Source organism: Oryctolagus cuniculus, chromosome 1 (genome assembly GCF_051225735.1).
Source record: "Oryctolagus cuniculus isolate XC-2025 breed Fujian yellow rabbit chromosome 1, ASM5122573v1, whole genome shotgun sequence".
Lineage (NCBI taxonomy): Eukaryota > Metazoa > Chordata > Mammalia > Lagomorpha > Leporidae > Oryctolagus > Oryctolagus cuniculus.
The window spans coordinates 165,144,335-165,161,432 of record NC_142867.1 but is presented as its reverse complement, the minus strand read 5'-3'; the positions used below and the strand labels follow the sequence as shown (position 1 = coordinate 165,161,432).

General features: G+C 40.3%; 1 protein-coding gene across 1 annotated transcript in view; it reads left to right on the top strand.

The window, feature by feature from the left end:
• Positions 1-17,098, top strand: part of LOC100352221 (histone-arginine methyltransferase CARM1) — a 364,053-nt gene that overhangs the window by 320,337 nt on the left and 26,618 nt on the right. The window contains exons 9-12 of the mRNA XM_070051461.2: positions 3,731-3,812; positions 5,010-5,095; positions 7,708-7,797; positions 16,033-16,170. Of these exons, the coding sequence (XP_069907562.2) occupies positions 3,731-3,812; positions 5,010-5,095; positions 7,708-7,797; positions 16,033-16,170 (396 nt within the window). The remainder of the gene's footprint in view (positions 1-3,730; positions 3,813-5,009; positions 5,096-7,707; positions 7,798-16,032; positions 16,171-17,098) is intronic.

The following is a 17,098-nucleotide window of genomic DNA, read 5'->3' as shown; positions in this document are numbered from 1 at the left end:
ACAGCATTACTCAGCTTTGTCTCTGGGCCAGCTCGGCTCTGGCCTTTGGTGGAAGAATAAATAAATTAGAAAACAAATAATGACTCTGAAGAATCATGGGTAAATGATCTTCTGTTTCCCTATCATTCTTACAGATGAAAGACCATGTAGGATGCCAAGTTCTCCACTGTGTTCATGGAAGAATTCAGTCATTAAATAAATAAATGTAGGTAGATAATTTTACCCCTGATAATACTCTAGGGTCCTCATTAACTGCTAAAGGATAAAAAAAGCTAGCCGGCGCCGCGGCTCACTAGGCTAATCCTCCACCTAGCGGCGCCGGCACACCGGGTTCTAGTCCTGGTTGGGGCGCCGGATTCTGTCCTGGTTGCCCCTCTTCCAGGCCAGCTCTCTGCTGTGGCCAGGGAGTGAAGTGGAGGATGGCCCAGGTGCTTGGGCCCTGCACCCCATGGGAGACCAGGAAAAAGCACCTGGCTCCTGGCTCCTGCCATCAGATCAGCGCGGTGCGCCGGCCGCAGCGCGCCGGCCGCGGCGGCCATTGGAGGGTGAACCAACGGCAAAGGAAGACCTTTCTCTCTGTCTCTCTCTCTCACTGTCCACTCTGCCTGTCAAAAAAAAAAAAAAAAAATTTAAAGGGGGTGAAACTTAAATACTAAATTGTAACATAGAGCTATGAGTTTTTATTTTTTTATTTTTTTAACTTTTATTTAGTAAATATAATTTCCAAAGTACAGTTTATGGATTACAATGGCTTTTCCCCCTCATAACTTCCCTCCCACCCGCACTCCTCCCATTTCCCGCTCCCTCTCCCATTCCATTCACATCAGGATTCATTTTCAATTATATAAAGAAGATCGATTTAGTATATATTAAGTAAAGATTTCAGTTTGCACCCACACAGAACATAAAGTGTAAAATACTGTTTGAGTACTAGTTATAGCATTAATTCACAATGTACAGCACATTAAGGACAGAGATCCTACATAGGGAGTAAGTACACAGTGACTCCTATTGTTGACTTAACAATTTGACACTCTTGTTTATGTTTATGGTGTCAGAAATCTCCCTAGGCTGTAGTCATGATTTTCCAAGGCTATGGAAGCCTCTTGAGTTCGCTGACTCCGATATTATTTAGACAAGGTCATAGTCAAAGTGGAAGTTCTCTCCTCCCTTCAGAGAAAGGTACCTCCTTCTTTGATGGCCCATTCTTTCCACTGGGATCTCACTCACAGAGATCTTCCATTTAGGTCTTTTTTTTTTTTTCCAGAGTGTCTTGGCTTTCCATGCCTAGAATACTCTCATGGGCTCTTCAGCCATATCCGAATGCCTTAAGGGCTGATTCTGAGGCCAGAGTGCTATTTAGGACACCTGCCATTCTATGAGTCTGCTGTGTATCCCGCTTCCCATGTTGGATCATTCTCTCCCTTTTTGATTCTATCAGCTAGTATTAGCAGACACTAGTCTTGTTTGTGTGATCCCTTTGACTCTTAGACCTATCAGTGTGATCAATTGTGAACTGAAATTGATCACTTGGACTAGTGAGATGGCATTGGTACATGCAATCTTGATGGGATTGTATTGGAATCCCCTGGTTGAAGTGAAAGGGACACTATGAGAAACAGTGACTTGATCAGCCCTTGTCCTGATTGTTGATGTACAATATAATACTTTATCCCTTTTAGTATTTTTTTTGTTCTAGTTAATACTATGGGTTGAACTCTGTAATTAACACACAATTATTCTTAGGTGTTTAAATTTAACTGAAAAGTGATCCCTGTTAAATATAACAGTGGGAATAAGAGAGGGAGGAGATGTACAATTTGGGACATGCTCAATCAGACTTGCCCCAAATGGTGGAGTTAGAAATGTGCCAGGGGAGCTGTGAGTTTTTAAATCAAAGTATTTGAGGTGAGTCTTCAAGATTTAGTGAGAATTAACAGGGTAAAAGAGGGCCGGAGTGTTCTAGGTAAACAGGGACATAATCAAAGGCTTATGGGTAGCCAGTAGTTCATAAAGAGTCTGCAAGTAGTTCAGCAGGTTGAGTTTTGCTTGCTGTTGAGGACCAGTTGCTTACTTGATGTGGTTAAGCCTGTCTTTCCTCACCATTCCCTGTGTGGACCTTGGGTCTTTGACTCCTGATCTAGAGCCTGCTTTGCCTGATACTCTCATCAAACTGAACCAAAGATTGTTTTATGACTGTCCTGTGTTTTTCTGTATTGTTTTGTTTTTCGGTCTTTCCTGTAGGATGATGGGTGTGGATGTAGAACTGATGAATTCAGGTCCCATCCGATTCAGGCTATGCAACATATACAAGGATACTTCAAAAATTTTGTGGGAAAATGGAGTTGAAAGATATTTACCTTGCTGCCAAAAAATTGAAATCCAGGCATACTTTAGTCTTTCTCCACAGACATTTTGAAGACTCCTCTATGCATGGTTTCTAATTTTTTGAGCAACTAAATAACTTGATTTCATTTTCCGTGAATGTTTTGAATTACTCTCATATATATAGGCCCTTCTTAGGGAAGCCTAATAAGTGAAAAAGTCTGTCTGTCTCTAGTGATAAGGGTCCCAGGTTTTTCTGGGATTGAGTCTGGGAATTTGAATTCTTAAGAAGCTCTCCCAGATAATGCCAAGGCACAGAAAGATTGGGAATTTCCACCCTGGGCCCCAGTGCTGACCTGAGAATGAGACATTCAGAGAACACCTGCCAACTCTTACTGCAGATACAAAATGCCAAGCATAGTTCAAAATGCTTTCCTTTACCCTCATAAGGTAACTATGGAAAGTAGGGTTATAGCTATTTCCATTGCAGAGCTAAAGAAACTGGGGAACAGGATAAATGTGATTTGTCAAAGTCATACTACTAATCGGTGGCAAAGTTGATATCAAAGCCCCTCTTAATCCATACCACAGATCACCTCTCTAAATATTGCAGACTGCTAGCCAAGTATGTGCCAAGCATGGTCTCAGTTGCTATGGGTACCTGAAGGTAAGGCAGAGCTGATGGTATGCTGGTAAATGCTTTACATCTGCCTCTTAGGGGGTGTGGGTGGGAGTGTGGACAGAGAGCTGGGCTGGAGATATAATTGGTGCTGTTTGCCAATCTCTCTGGATCAGATGGAACTGGAAAGAAAGGTGACAGTGAGCTGTGATGAGCTGGCATGAGCTGGCTTTAGTTCTTCACCATCAGCACTTGCGTACTCCTGAGTCAGTACCTCCTGTCAGCCGTCACAGCCCATCAGGAAGGCATAGGACTTTGTCTATGGAAAAATGGAGAAGGGAAATCTATTTCCTTAAGCTGTGGTAGAGTTGAGAGACTTTTGAGTTCTACAGTCATACCCTGGGTTAGGATAGTGTGAGAGCCAAGTAAATGGCACTTCAGCACTTGGCCAGGACAGAACAAGAGGCCACTTGTGAAACAGGAGATCCAGAGAGGATAGGAACCCAAAGGTCTTTCTGCCCCTCAAAATACGTTTTTCAAAAATCCATCATAAGCGATTTCTACCCAACTATTCATTTCCTTCTTTCTCTCTCCACCCCAGGGCAAGTACAGATCTGCAGCCTGCCACTTCCTGTAGCCCAGATACCTTTAACATGTTCTAATACTTGCCCTAGGATCAACTTGGAGGATCCATGAAGCAGCAGTGCTGCATATCAGAGCTGTAGGAGCTCAGAGATTCAAGCAAGGGACAAGATACACTGCAATTCTTTGTCCTACCCATTTTAGGTACCAGCAGTGCTTCTATGGGGTCAACCTGTCCAGTCTCCGGGGTGCAGCAATAGATGAATACTTCAGACAGCCTATAGTAGTAAGTGTCCTCTCTTACATTTTCCCCATGTGTTGACTTACTGATTCATTCCCTCAGTCACTGATCCCCTTGGCGTGCACAATCTTGCCAGGCTTTGTCAACTCAGAAAAGGGGGAAAAAGTTTCTTAGAGCACCAAGTTTTCATGTCTTCCAGCTATGAAAGTATGGCTACAGTTGAAAGCAAGGAGATTTTCTAATTACATTTCAATAATCCCCCCAACACTCTTACCCACTTCATACCCTCAACAGACATACTTGTTCATATCCTCATATTGACTGTAGTGGCCCAAGGTGTAACAGAAGAGGCAATGTTGAATAACAGCTTAGAACACGAGCTTTACTGTCAACCAAATTTGGACTTCAATTGTGGTTCCATCTAGCTGTCTAGCCTTTACATTTCTGCTATCTGAAAGTCTTCAGTTGTAAGTGAAAGGAAAACCAAACTAAACTGGATTAAGCTAAAACACAGTGTCCCTTAAAATACTGCAAACCTAGACATAGAGCTTCAAGGACCCATTGTAAGCGCTCATACAATGTTGCCAGGGTCTGGTTTTTCTATCCTCACTACTTATCCCCACTTCTGATTTAACTCATTTCCTAGACAGCACCTCCCCTCGTGTAGCAAGATGACTGTTGGAACTGCAGCCTATGACTTAGAACCATGGGTCCCCCATGAAACAGTTTCTTTTCCTAAGACATTGGACAAAAACTCTGTCAGTATAGACAGAGCCTGATTACCCTGCTTTGGATCATATGCCCTTCTACGAACCAATTACCATCTTCTATGGGGAATGCAATGCTCTAATTAGCCAAGCTGAGGTCATTTATCACATCTGTTCCTGAGGGTGTCTAAGTTCATACAGAACTTCTTCGAATAAATGTGGACAAGATGTAACTCTTCACTCCTGAATCAATCCTGGGTGACTGAAAAACACCAAATCCCTGCTCCAAAGGCATCGAGAGGAATAACTGATTCACCTTAGTGAAGCACTTAGCATCAGGAAAGAACTAAACACTTAGTGCTTGTCATTTGGTGAGCATTCTATACATGTTAGTTATTTTTTTATTAATATTATTCTAAGATCGTGCCTTTCAAATCCAAACTCGTATTCACTTATAATTGCAAGAAGAAAGATAGACTTGCTTGAGTTCAGTTTATATTGACAAAGAGATAACATCTTTGACTTTTTCCCCAAGGACACATTCGATGTTAGGATTTTGATGGCTCGGACAATCAAATACACAGTCAACTTTCTGGATGCCAAAGAGGAAGATCTACATAGGTTAGTACATATCAGTGTTGCTCTTGATTTTCAAAATCTCTCTCCATCATCCATTCCAAAATTTTGTGCAAACTTTTGCTCCTCTCATGTGGGAAATATTTTAGATGAGGGACACATGCATGAATAGATTGCATTGATGCCAGTTTTATTTATTATGAAATGAAGATAATGATGTCTCCTTCTTATGATTATTTTAAGAATTGAATAACAATCCTAATGGCCTAGTTTTTGTTAACTTACCCAGTGTAACTGGCCCTTTATTTACAGGAGTCTTCAAAAAGTTAATAGCAAATGTATATTATGAAAAACTAAGAATAAATTTTTTAAAAAATTATACCAAACTTACCTTTGAATTCCATTTTCTACTCAGGTTTTGAAGTACCCAGATAAAATAACTCCTTTAATATTCACAACAAATCTATGTAAATGGTATGATTGTTATGCCCACTTTATAGGTGAAACAGTGAGGCAGAGTGGAATGAGAAATTGTGTAAAGTCACAGAGTGTGTTTAAGCTAGGATTTGAACCTTTCTGAAGGCTCCAATTTCTACGCTTTTAATCATTTACTCCTTCTCAGGGTGAGAGCATATATGTAAATGCACTCAGACCAGTATATGTCTGAGTGAATGGAAAGAACAAGATCTGTGACTTGTTGAGTGCTATATGTAGCTACTGTGCTTAATCTTGTATAAGCACCTGCTCATTTTCAAGGGGAAACTCAGTAATTGGTTTTATCCCTGCACTTGAAGAGGCTGCCCTGAGATTGCATAGCTTGGCCTGGTTCCATTTTCTTGGAGGGGGATATGAGTCCCCTTTTGGGTGGCTTTTCATTAGTATTTGTTATTTTTTTCCCTATGAAGATAAATGTTTGTGAATTTTTTCTAAATAATACATGTAACATCCAGCCAGGTTTTTAGCCAATGAGGAAGCAAGGATCACAGCTAACAAAAAGAAAAAAAATCTATCTTGGGGCCATGATGTACAAAGTGCATCCCACATCAGTTTGCATAGGTGGTAGAATATACTGCAGTAACAAAAAGAAGCCTCAGTGGCTTATGATATCACAGGTGTCTTTGTCTGCTGTGCTGTTTATCTGCTTTGCACCAGCTTTAGCTCTACCATGCATCCTGCAGATGAGAAATTTGGCCAGGGCAGCAGCTTCATCTGGAAAAATGCTGGCTACTAAGGAGGAAGAATGAGTGATGGTAGAGAATACCCTAGCAGTTAAAGCTTCTGCCTGGAAATGGCACAGGTCCCACCATTAGTTGTTCAGAGCAAATCACCTGGAAGCACCTGAGCTCAAGTGGCTGGAGAAATGCAATCCTACCCTCAGCTCAGAGCCAGGGAAATGCATCAGAGAACAACTCCAGTAACTGCCAGTGGTCTGGATAAAATTGACTTCCACTGAATTTGCTGCTCTGGTCTACTCTATGAGTCTTAGGGAAATTTTAAAAATTCTGTCTAGGTTGACTTTCCAGAGATGCCATACATATACTTGTACATTGATTCAACACTTGTTTATCAAGAGCCTAGCTTGTGCTGGCTACTGTGTTGATACTTGTACAGGAACAAAAAGTAATTTTTTAAAGTTTCTATCCTTGAAGAGCTCATAGTCCATTTCAAAGGATGCAAAGAAAAGTGTGAGACCAATAAATTAAATGTAATTATGAGCAGTGGAAAACTCTAGAAATATTTTGATTATTGCAGGGTAAAAGAAGTTAAGCCCTTGGGGGCACCACAAAAGCAAGTAACATGCAACTTCCTTTGCAAACCTCTAAGTATCAATAATAATACTCCTTGGAGTGATACAGCCCTAGTAATGGACCAGTTATATTCCCTTTTAGTGGTCAAGTGCTTTAAAGTTTGCAAAGCCTTGTGATACACATTTTCTGCTTTTGACACACAAGAATTTTGTGAGGGAGGTAGGAGAGTGATTTTTTTTTTTTTCACTTTTCAACAAGAGAATATGTTAAGTTTCAGACAACTTAAATAGCTTTCCAAAATCCCACAGCCAAAACAGGAGCAGCATCTAGATTTTGTTGTGCCTTCTCCATTATTCCTTCTTGTCCCATAGTTCTGCATTCGTCATAAACCTTTGCAGCTTCTGCAGACTCTTACTGTAGCCTGGTGGGAAGTTAAATTGCTTCCCTGAAAAGTAAATGAACTACGGCAATGACCTCCTGAGCTCCATATTCCCCTTGTAATTCACTCCATTTTTTTAGAATCCTGAGGAGCCTTTCCCTTCTAAACAGTCACTTAGGGAGCTGCTGCAGCCTGTTTTGGCTCCTTGAAGCATGATTCTCCCCTGTGTCCTGAGTCACCCTCCTGTTGAGCAGTCAAACTCCGCTCCACATGCCACACTCACCCTGTGCGGCTCTGGGTCATCACAACCCAGCGCTGTGGTCCTGGCAGGGTTTTGTCTAACAGCAAAGCTTCTCAGATATGCAGCATCTCCCAAGCGTGAATCGCTCACTGCGTGAGCCTGACTGCTGGGCAGAAGGGCTTCTGAGAACATTCGATGAACACCCTCCTGATCTCACAAGTATATCTAGTTTATCTGTCAACAACAGAAAAAAGTAACTCCAACTATTTCTTCTTTTATTTCTTTGCAGAGTAGAAATCCCCTTTGTGTTTCAGATGGTGCAATCTGGCCTCATCCATGGCCTGGCCTTCTGGTTTGATGTGGCCTTTGTTGGATCCCTGTACGTACTGCTACCTTCTCCATGCTCCTCTGGGTAGTCAAGTTTAAAGTTTTTAAGGATTTAATTTAAACAACAATAATTGTTTCTCCAATTTGCAGGGAAATAGGAACTAATATTCATATTAATTTCATTTTGAGGGATAACATTTGAAAAGACAATTTTCCATAATATCGTATCAGATCTCATTAGAATACTCTGAAACCTTTAAAGTAAAATTGTTAAGATTTGGAAGACTGAGAGCACTTGTGCTTTACCCACCCTCTTGGCCTTCTCCAGAATAGATGGGTAGAACCCTAAAACCCTGCCTTTGCTTCTGGCTCACCTGTTTATGTCTGCCTAATGTCTCAAATCATAATCTTCCCCTGACTTTGGTTCACAAGCAAGGATCCTTCTTTAATGATCAGGCAGGTGTCTACTAAGAATGTGAATCGCGTTAGATAATTCTCCAAGTCCACGTTCTTTTCCACCATACTGCATGGGTTTGAAAGTTGCAGGGAAAAGAGAACAGCTGCCTACAAGTTGGCTGTCAGTCATTAGTGATCCTTGCAGGAGCTGCACGACTAACATGACCCTGAACGCAGGAACAGAGAGACATTCAGCATCTTGAAAGAATGTGAAGACAGAAAACTTCCTACTAAAAGAACAAAGGAGATTCAAAATGAACAATAGGGATATTCATGGGAAAATGGCAGGACTAAATCATTGCTTATCAATAATGATCTTCTGAAATTCAAATTGCTAACAGATGCATGAAAAAATGCTCAGGATCACTAGCCATCAAGGGAAAAGCAAATCAAAACTACAATGAAATTTCATCTCACCCCAGTTCGTATAGCTCTCATACAGAAATCAAAAAACAATAAATGCTGGTAAGGGTTCCCTAATCCTCTGTTGGTGGGAATGCAAACTAGTAGAGCCATTGTGCAAGACAGTATGGAGATTCCTGAGAAATTTGGAAATAGATCTTACATAAGACCCAGCCATCCTACTCCTGGGAACTTACCCAAATGAAATGAGTTTAAAGCATATGAAAGAGCTATCTTTCATGTTACATACCTCCATGTTTATTGCAGCTCAGTTCACAATAGCTAGAATATGGAATCAACCCAGATGCCTATCACCAATGACTGGATAAAGAAAATGTGGTACATATATGCTATGGAATATTACTCAGCTATTTTTTTAAAAAAGGATGAAATCTGGCCAGTGCCGCAGCTCAGTAGGCTAATCCTCCGCCTTGCAGCGCCAGCACACCGGGTTCTAGTCCCGGTCGGGGCACCGGATTCTGTCCCGGTTGCTCCTCTTCCAGGCCAGCTCTCTGCTGTGGCCAGGGAAGTGCAGTGGAGGATGGCCCAAGTGCTTGGGCCCTGCACCCCATGGGAGACCAGGAGAAGCACCTGGCTCCTGGCTTCGGATCAGCGCAATGCGCCGGCTGCAGCGCACCAGCCACAGCGGCCAATGGAGGGTGACCCAACGGCAAAGGAAGACCTTTCTCTCTGTTTCTCTCTCTCTCTCTCACTGTCCACTCTGCCTGTCAAAAAAAAAAAAAAAAAAAAAAAAAAAAAAAAGATGAAATCCTGTCTTTTACAACAAATTGGATGCAACTGGAAATTATTATATGTAGTGACATAAGACAGTCCCACAAATTAAAATATCATGTTTTCCCTGATATGTGGTATCTATGGAATTTATAATTATTTGCATTGCAGTCAGCATAAAATTATTCCTGTATAAAAACAGTTGAAAGCAAATGGCTTAAAGTCTAAATGAACTTAATTGTTACCTTGCAACCACAGGAAATATTTAAATGTTACATTGTCATTTGTTCTATTTCACTAAATAAATTATGAAGAACTAACTGATTAAAAAAAGTGTATATGGATGAAATGGTCATTTGTATAAATGACATTCAATTATTGTTAATATCCATTGTCTATATTCCCACTAAACTAAAAAACTGGGTTTTTTCCTTGTTAAACTTCCTATTCAGTGAAATATTAAGCCTTTTTACTGTAATGGACATTTAAAATATATTATCTCAAAAACTAAAGAAAAAAGGAAGGAGGATTTGAAGGAGAGAGGGAGAGGAGGGGATTATCATTATGTTCTTAGACTTTTATCTACAAATCATCTTGAATCTGTTAAAAGGTAATTAAAAGTAAAAAAAAATAAAAATAATAGTTTGAATGTAAATGGACTAACTTCTCCAGTTAAAAGATATGGACTGGCTAATGGACAAAAAAGTAGTACTCATCTATATGCTGCCTATAAGAAATACACTTCACAAATAAAGGTACACACAGACTGAAAATCAAAGGATGGAAAAAGATACTTCATGGAAAATGGAAATAAAAATCAGGAATAGTTATTATCAAATCAGACAAAAACTGTTCAAAGAGACAAAGGTCATTATGTAATAATTTAAGGGATCGTTCAACAAGAAAATGTGATTATGGTAAATATATATGTATCCATTGCCAGGGCACCCAGTTTTATAAAACAAACACTAATGGATCTAAAGGGAAACAAAAACTCTGATACAGTGAAAATGGAGGACTCAAACACTGCACTTTCATCAATGGACATATCAGCTAGATAAAAAATCAGTAAAGAACAACATAACTAATCTACACTATAGACCAAGTGGACCTAAAAGATGTCTACAGAACGTTTAATCTCACAGCTACATAACACCCTTCTTGTCATCATTGTGTGGAACGTTCTCTAGTAACATACTGGCCATTAGAATAAGTTTAAACAAATTCAGAAATACTGAAGTCGTTTCATGTATCTTTACTGACCTCAGTGGAATGAAATGGGAATTAACAACAAAAGAAACTAGAAAATGTACAAACACATGGAGACTGAACAACAAGCCTCTGAATGAACAGTGAGTCATAGATGAAATCAAAAGGAAAATCAAAAAATTCCTTGAAATAAATAGAAATGAAACACAATACATCAAAACTGATGAGATACAGCAGTAGTAGTGTGAAGAAAGTTTATAGCAGTAAATGCCTACATCAAAAAATTGAGAAACTATCAAATAAATTATCTAACAATGCATCTCAATAACATAGAAAAACAAGAACAAGCCAAACCCCAAATTAGTAGAATAGTAGTAATAAAAATTAGGGAAAAATACAAATAAAAAACTAAACAAAAGATCATGAAATGAAGAACTGATTTTTTTTTAAACCTAAAATTAATTAACCATTGATCCAACTAACCAAAAAAGGGTTGGGGGAGAAGACCCAAATTAATAAAATCAGAGATGAGAAAGATGTTACAACTGATACGGAAAGAATCATTAGGAATTATTCCAAAAAACTCCATGCCAATAAATTGGAAAATCTAAAAGAATTGGATAGATTTTTGGAAACATAACTTAACAAAACTGAGGCATGAAGATGTGGAAAACCTAAATAGACCAATAACCAAGATTGAGACTGAATTAGTAATAAAGACTCTCCCATAAAGAAAAACCCAGGACATGATAGTGTCACTGCTGAATTCTACCAAACTTTTTTTAAAGATTTTTTTTTGAAAGGCAGAGGCAGAGAGAGACAGACAGACAGACAGAGAAGGGGAGGGAGGGAGGGAGGTATTCTATCCACTGGTTCACTCCTCAAGTGGCCACAATGGCCAGAGCTGCTCTGATCCTTAGCCAGGAGCCAGCAGCCTCCTCCAGGTCTCCCATGTAAGTGCAGGGGCCCAAGTGTCTAGGCCATCTTCTGCTCTCCCAGGCCATAGCAGAGAGCTGGATCAGAATTGGAGCAGCCAGGACTCAAACCAGTGCCCACATGGGATGCCAGCACTGCAGGCAGCAGCTTTACCTGCTATGCCATAGAGCCGGCCCCTCTACCAAACTTTTAAGGGAGCATTTTTTTTTAACTTTAATGAATATAATTTCCAAAGTACAGCTTATGAATTACAATGGCTTTCCCATCCCATAACTTCCCTCCCACCCCTGCTCTCTCTCCCCTTCCATTCACATCAAGATTCATTTTCAATTCTCTTTATATACAGAAGATCAGTTTAGTGTATATTAAGTAAAGCTTTCAACAGTTTACACCCACATGGAAACACAAAGTGAAAAATACTGTTTGAGTACTAGTTATAGCATTAATTCACAATGTACAGCACATTAAGGAAAGAGATCCTACATGAGGAGTTAGTGCACAGTGACTCCCATTGTTGACTTAACAAATTGACAACTCTTGTTTATGGTGTCAGTAATCACCCTAGGCTCTTGTCATGAGTTGCCAAGGATATGGAAGCCTTTTGAGTTCGCCAACTCTGATCATATTTGGACAAGGTCATAGTCAAAGTGGAAGTTGTCTCCTCCCTTCAGAGAAAGGTACCTCCTTCTTTGATGACCTGTTCTTTCCACTGGGATCTCACTCGCGGAGATCTTTCATTTAGGTCATTTTTTTTTGCCAGTGTTAAGGGAGAATTAATACCAATTCTTAAGTTACTCAAAAACAATTGAGAGAGAGAGTACCTTCTAAACCCATTCTGTGAGGCCAATATTACCTTAATTCCCAAACCAGAGAAAGATACAACAAAAAAGAGAACTATAGATCAATATCTATGATAAACATAGATGTAAAAATCCTCAAAAATACTAGCGAATTTAATCCAACAAGATAGCAAAATGGTCATCCATCCAAAGTAAGATTTATTCTAGAGATGCAGGGGTGGTCCAGCATATGCAAACTAAATGTGATCATCACATTAACAAACTGAAGAATAAAAACAAAGTGATTATTTCAATAGATGAGAAGAAGCCATCTGATAAAATACAACATCCTTGGGGAAGGCGCCGTGGCTCACTTGGTTAATCCTCCGCCTGCAGTTCCCGCATCCCATATGGGCGTCAGTTCTAGTCCCAGCTGCTCCTCTTCCAGCCAGCTCTCTGCTGTGGCCCGGGGAAGGCAGTGGAGGATGGCCCAAGTGCTTGGGCCCCTGCACCCACATGGGAGACTGGGAGGAAGCACCTAGCTCCTGGCTTCCAATTGGTGCAGTTCCAGCTGTAGCGGCCATTTGGGGAGTGAACCAATGGAAGGAAGACCTTTCTCTCTGTCTCTCTCTCACTGTCTATAACTTTACCTGTCAAATAAAAAAATACAACATCCTTTCATGGTTTAAAAACTTTAATGAATGGGTATAGAAGGAACATACCATAATACAATCAAGGCAAAATATGATAAACCCACAACCAGCATCCTTCTGAATGGGGAAGAGCTGGAAGCACTTCCACTAAGATCTTGAACCAGACAAGTATGCCCACTCTCACCATTCTTATTCAATATAGTTCTGAAAGTTTTAGAGCCATTAGTCAAGAAAAAAAAATCAAAGGGATAGAAATCAGAAAGGAGAAAGTCAAATTATTCCTGTTCTCTGCATGTAGAAGTAAGCAGCAAGACCCCTACTACCTTACACCTTACACAAAAATGCACTCAAAATGAATCAAAACCTAAATCTACAACTATACCATGAAATTATTAGAGCACATTGGGAAAATCCTTCAAGATACTGACATAGGCAGAGTTCTTGGAAAAGACCCTAGAGGCACAGGCAATCAAAGCCAAAATAGACGAATGGGATTACATGAAATTGAGAAACTTCTGCACTGCAAAAGAAACACTCAGCAAAGTGAAGAGGAAATGAAATCAGCATATGAAAGAGTTATCTGTACCCCCATGTTTATTGCAGCTAATTCACAGTAGCTAAGATATGGAATCAACCCAGATGTCCTTCAACTGAAGACTGGATAAAGAAATTATGGGATATGTACACCATGGGATACTACACAGTGGTTAAAAAAAAAAAAACACAAACATTATACTTAGTGAAATAAGCCAATGCCAAAAGGACAATAACATGTTCTCCCAGATCTGTGGTAATTAATAGAGCACCTAAAAGATAATCTTATAGAAGTAAAATTGACACTTTGAGATGTGATGACTTTGAACAGCCCTTGTCTCCACTGTTGAAAACCAGGTTTTTTGAGTATAATTGAAAATGGGATCTTAGTGTAAAAGAAGAATGGGAATAGAAGAAGAATATGGGTAGGAGTGCAGGTGGGAGGGCAGATATGGTGGGAAAAATCACTGTGTTCCTAAAGTTGTATTTATGAAATGTATGAAGTTTGTATACCTTAAATAAAAGGTTTCTGGGAGGAAGAAGCAAATTATCCCTGTTTGCACATGACATGATCTTTTATGTAGGGGAACCAAAAACTTCACTAAGAGACTTTTGAAACTCATGAGAGAATTCAGCAATATTGCAAGTTATAAAACCAACACGCAAAAATCAATAGCATTCTTATACATCAACAATGTTATGTATGGGAAGGAACTTGTAAGGTCAATCCCATTCACAGGAGCTACAAAAAACTTTAAAACCTTGGGATAAATTAATCAAGAATGTGAAAGATCTCTACCATAAAAATTATAAAACATTAATGAGAGAAATAGAAGGCACAAAAAATGGAAAATCTTCCATGTTGATGGATTGGAAGAATTAATAACCTGAAAATGCCCATTGTACCCAAAGCAATTTGCAGATTCAAAGCAATCCCAGTGAAAATATGTTCTTATTCTTATGTTCTTGTTCTTGTTCTTATTCTTGTTCTTATTCTTATGTTCGTTATTCTCAGATACTAAAATTCATATGGAAACACAAAAGACCCTGAATAGCTAAAGTAATCTTAAACAACAAAAACAAAGCTGGAGGCATCATATACCAGATTTCAATACATATTACAGGGTTTTTATAACCAAAACAGCCTGGTACTAGCATAAAAATAGACATGTAGACCAGTGGAATAAAGTGGAAACTCCAGAAGTTATGCATGTACAACCAACTAATATTTGACGAACAAGCTAAAATCATTCCTGGAGAAAGGATGGTCTCTTTAACAAATGGTGTTGAGAAAATAGGATCTCTACATGCAGAAGTTAGAAACCTTCTGACATCTCTACTCTCTTCCCAGGCTTCTTTATATGTTCCACCTAGCAAAGAGATGCATTCCTAGGCAAAGGAAGTTAACAGTGGTTTCTCCTCTACTTCTTGGGAAAACATCTAGGCTTATCATTGTACCTACCTGGAAGGAGGTCCCTATAGGGCTGCTGTTAAGCTTCTCAAAATAAGAATGTTTGTTCAAGGAGTCCACACAGTTGTTTCTCCCAGTAACACGCCTTATAAATCCCTTTGCCCTTGCCAGGATAAGGAGACCAACTTAGGGTGGCCTTCATCAAGGAGCAAGTTTCTTTGCCATTAAATGTTTTATCTTTAAAAGTGAAGAAAATCTGCATTCCACTCCAAATATATTTGACATACAAGGGGTTCAGATTTCTTAGAAGACACATTGTAGGAAAGTTCCCCTCCCCATCTTCGAGTCAGAATTGATCCTCTAGGAATGTGTTCTATGAGTAATGCGCCCCTGGCTCCCCACTAACTAGCAGCCCCTGCGTAGCCCCAGGATGCGTGACCTCGGTATTAGCAACGCTGCATTGTGATCTCACTGCTTCATAAGAAACAAAGAACCTGAATTTAACACTCAGGAGAACACACACAAGGTATCTGAGCAGGAAGAACAGTAGAAAACATCTGCTCCGAGTTCTTGCTTCCAGAAGCCCCTGCAGGACCCCATGCACAGCCTGGAATGAGACAGTAACAGCCTTGACTCTAGACTTCTTCCCTCGCCACACTTTTCAACCAAATCAGTTGCTAATTTAACTGAGGTACTTGGTGGGTTTCTGATGATCTTTGAGAAATACGAGGATGTTTCAAAAAAGTTCGTGGGAAAATGACACTAAAACAGGATTTTATTTTGGCGTCAGAAATTTTGTGTGTAGTCTTGATCATGAACTTTTTGAAGACCACTCTATGTATGGTTTTCAATTTTTCCCCCTTGGAGGTTAACAGAGTGGCCAAATCCGTAGGTTTGAAGCCTGGTTCTTCAGGGTATTTCTATGTGATGCTGAGCACATCACTTAACCTGTGTGGGCCTTCTTCGCAGAGTTGTTATGGCCATGTTATGGGATAACAGAGATAAACTTACCCTGTTGCACAATACATGGTAATGGCTCAACCAATTGAGCCCTCGTTTTGAAGGGTCCGTGTGTCAAAAAGAATGAAAACCCCTTCTCAACCTCAGTCCCCAGTCTAACCCATCCGTGTGGGTCTGGCATGCCTTCGGCTGTTAACTCTCTTCTTGCCCCACAGGGTAACAGTTTGGCTGTCAACAGCTGCAACCGAGCCTCTGACTCATTGGTATCAGGTGCGCTGCCTTCTTCAAACTCCTCTCTTTGCCAAGGAAGGGGAGACGCTCTCAGGGAAAGTGCTGCTTGTAGCCAATAAACAGTAAGTAGGGAAGTACAGGTGCACGTTCACCTGTTAACTGGGCATTGAGGGAGTTGAAGTGGGAGGAAGCTGGCAGATTCTGGAGACTCCAGTGCAACTATGAATGCACAGAGCACTATACAAAGGCCTGGGGGAGTCTTCACAAAGTCTACACAGCCTGCAGGATACGTGTCATCCTTGAACTGAGTGTGTCAGGTGAGAGGAGCTTCAGGAACATCAAAAGCAGCCTTCTTCCCCTGGTCATGGAGGAAGGAAGGAAATCTGATAGATCATGGGGGCACTTGCCAAGGGCTTCAATTAGCAAGTTTAAACCTCGTGTAAGCTTCCTGGACTTGCTGCTGTCTAGCCACATGCCCCCAAATTTAGTACAGTCAAATTGATCTTCACTGCAGGGGAGAAATGCACTTTCTGGTGTGTCAGGAAGGACTGGTTGCTTCCTTATGGTAATTGACTTCACAAGGGTCCTGCAGCAATTACTTTGATTTATCTCATTTTTAGAATGTTTATTTTCTCTCCCCTTGTTGGAGCTCTGCCGTGTGAGTTCGAAGGGGGAGGAGGATCAACTTGGGAAGAGCACTCAGAGGTCATCACACTCAACTTTCTTCTCTCTCTGCCTCCCACTCGTTTCCAGTGACAGCTCACCACCTCACACCTCAACCCTTTTAGCTTCTTCCTCGCTTTACCTGCAGAAACCTAACATGTTCACGTACAAGTTCAAAGTGACAAAAATGTGTAGAGTCCCTCTCTATTCCCTGTTCTCACCCCCACTGTCCTGGAGTGACAGTTTGGTTTGGGTACTTCCATGCACCAACATGCCACATCATTGTGAGGTTTGTTCTTTTTAGAGGAGGATTACATTAGTAGTTTCAAGTCAGTTTTTTTAACTTACTAATAAGTGCTGGATCTGTACAGAAGGTTCTTTGTCCTT